This window comes from Acanthisitta chloris, unplaced genomic scaffold, assembly GCF_000695815.1.
Source record: "Acanthisitta chloris isolate BGI_N310 unplaced genomic scaffold, ASM69581v1 scaffold1899, whole genome shotgun sequence".
NCBI classification, from domain to species: Eukaryota; Metazoa; Chordata; class Aves; order Passeriformes; family Acanthisittidae; genus Acanthisitta; species Acanthisitta chloris.
In genome coordinates this window covers 30,911-33,799 of record NW_008689581.1, presented here as the reverse complement: position 1 = coordinate 33,799, position 2,889 = coordinate 30,911, and the positions used below count along the sequence as shown (strand labels likewise).

At 55.2% G+C, this 2,889-nt stretch overlaps 1 protein-coding gene across 1 annotated transcript in view; it reads right to left on the bottom strand.

Moving 5' to 3' along the window:
- Positions 1–2,038: 2,038 nt before the first annotated feature.
- Positions 2,039–2,889, bottom strand: part of LOC103808654 (acrosin-like) — a 2,574-nt gene continuing 1,723 nt past the window's right edge. The window contains 1 exon segment of the mRNA XM_009081453.1: positions 2,039–2,562. Within this exon segment, the coding sequence (XP_009079701.1) occupies positions 2,039–2,562 (524 nt within the window).

The following is a 2,889-nucleotide window of genomic DNA, read 5'->3' as shown; positions in this document are numbered from 1 at the left end:
CTGGCCAGGTCTAGCTGGAGAGGTGGATGGCCTGCCTGGAGGTGGACCATGTCCTGCCATCAGAACTGCTTCTCTGAAGCCCTTAGAGCTGTGCATTTCCCAGTGCAACTCATTGCAATGGAGGTCATTAGTAATTCTGCCAGTGAATTAATCTGAGCACTCGGTGTGAGCTCCCATTAAAACTGCCCTAATAGACTTCTGGCTGCACACCTGCTCTGCAAAAATCACTATTCCACGTGCCTACAAACAGGAGGAAAACCCAACACCTCCTGGTCCTGGAGGTCCTTCCCCCTTTAAACGCTCCAGAGGATGCCTTTAACAGCTGATGAAGGGAAATTATAGAAGGACTTATTTGCTGTACCTGCCAGTAAGTGGATAAATCATTTGATAATGTGGGTTCAGGACCTGGAGATAAAGGAAACCAAGATAAAGGTTGCCTAAGCCCCACAACAGGGAAGAGACCCCCAATACCTGTGAAGCACTCTTTAGAGGGTTTGGCCCAGCCAACCCAAATTCCAGGGAACTTCCCAAATCCTGAGGCAGCCTGGCCACCTCATTGCCAAGGTCCCTGGGTGGGGAACTGCAAGCTCTGGGGATCTCAGAATTGGAGGAAGGGAAGGAAGGGCACAGGAGGTAGGGGGTTCTGCTTTGCCCACAGTTTCCTCACAGCTCCATCAAAGAAAGGTGCAGACACCCAAGCCCAGTGTCCCACTCAGCTGAACTCTATTCATCAGATGCAGAGACCTGCTCACACCAGTTAAAAACATCCAAATTGTGTAATCTGGGACACATTCTTTGCTAGTGGGCTCTGAGAGCCCAGATGTGTGAAAACCCATCGTCTGGCTCAGCCCAGGCTCTGCATCTCCCTGGGCCTTCATGAACCTAAGTGCATCAGCCCACCTTCCCTCTCCAACTCCAGGGCAGGACATAGTACTGCAGGTCATGCCTCAGCCTAGAGGCTGACAACTTGGACTCAGAGCCTGGACTCAGAGGCTCTGAACAGTCTCACAGACCTATGAAGAGTTTGGGGAGCTTCTAGTGACACATCAGTGTCTGGTGAGAGGGCACAAGCCTGGAGCAGCTAATGCAAGAGGGGCTGTGTGACTGTGCAGACCAGCCAGGCTCCATGATGGGCACTTGGCAGCTGTGCAGGGAGTGTGTGAGGTGCTGGGGGATGCTGAGCCCCAGGGCTATATGATGGAGAAAACAGCCATGGAAAAAGTGCTGGCTCCTTACCCCCCAGGTGCCCCCAGCCTGGGTCTGTGCCCCAGCTGCCCATCTCCTTCTCGCTGTTCAAACCTTCTGCTATTTTTCCCAGAGCCTGGAACCAAGCCACCACCAGAGCAGGTTTCTTCCAGAAGCAACAGGGACACCCCTTGCCGACACACTTCTGGAAATGGGCACATGAATCACAATGGTGTTTGCAACTTCAGAGACACCACTGAGCACAGTGTGTGGTGTCTCCACACCTCAGTGGAGGCAGAAGCCTGCAGCCCTTGGGATAATTTATGCCTCAAAACAGAGATGCCAGAACATCCAATGTAGATATCCCAGTTTTGAGTTCCCCGCTGCACTGTACACACACACCCACAAAGGCTACCAGTCAGCAGCTTAAGACACTTTGCCTTTCCAGCTGCTGTCCTCAAGACCTGCAAGCCCTTAGTTCTGATGTTCCCCTCTTGCACTGCAGCCTCGCCCTCCTCTCTGAGCAGGCATAGCTGCTGCCCTCTGAAGGGACTCTTGCCCTTTGTGCCTGACTTGCCTGCTGGCAGCCTCATTTGGCAGGGGCTGGGCTTGGCAGGCCTTGCCTTGCCTAGGAGACAGAGTGGGACTGCAGAAGTGGTTAACGGCAAAGAAACTGCAACTTTATTTCCACAACTATTAAGTCAACATCAAGGTTTGCATTAATGCAGAGAAGTGCATGAGCAGGGCAGGGCAGGTTTTGGCACTGAGGCTGCCTTTGGATCAGCAAGTGTTGGTCCAGATGGCAAGACTGCTGATCCAGTACAGCTGCAGCAGAGTCTGCCCATCCTGCTGCTCAAAGTAGTTTTCCCTTGAGGACCTGCAAGAGCTCCTTCAGCAGATTAAAGAATGCTATCACCTTCTCACTTGGAAAGGGACAGGAGTGAAACCTGCCATCTTCCGTGGGTGTCAGCATCTGCATGGGGGTGGAAGTGCTGATTGGCAGTGCCGTTGTAGCAACTGGAGCTGTTGGGCTCAGGTCCATCTGAACCAGGATCCAGCTGTAGAAGTCCTGAGTGGAGATATAGATTCCAGGCTGTTTTGCTCTGGCACAGCCTTCTCCCCAGCTGGTGATGCCAACAAGCCAGAAGAAGTCAGCCCTGCTATCCTGGCAGACCAGAGGCCCCCCGTCGTCACCCTGCAGCAGAGCAGAGAAGAAAGTGGTGTTGGGTGACCCCTGTGAGCACCTAAGGCTGGCTCCTTGGCTCTCACAGCCCGGGCTGGATTGGCAGCAGAGCAAGACTCTGCTCAGGCGCCAGAGCGTGCAGAAGTTTGGCCCGGAGCAGGTCGGGGGCTCTCTCTGCTCTGTGCTCAGTGACCCTGGAGGTGCAGAGAAGGGATTGTTCCAGTCTGGGCATGCGGAGCTCTGGGCTGCCGAGAGCACTGGATGGGCTGGGGGACAAGGGAGGGCACTGGGCAAGGACCTGCAGATGGAGAAGGGGAGGGAAGGCCCAAGGGTGGTGGCAGTGTCCAGGCAAAGCACACGCCAGGCCGTGTCTGGGCTGTGGTGACAGGGCTGCCCGTGCGGCTGGGGCTGAGGGACTCACAGCGCTCCTACCTGGCAGCTGCCAACGCGGCCCTGCTGGGCTGGACGCGCCCCACGTACCACTGGCTGCCGGTGCACACCTGCACCACGAGGAGGCGAAC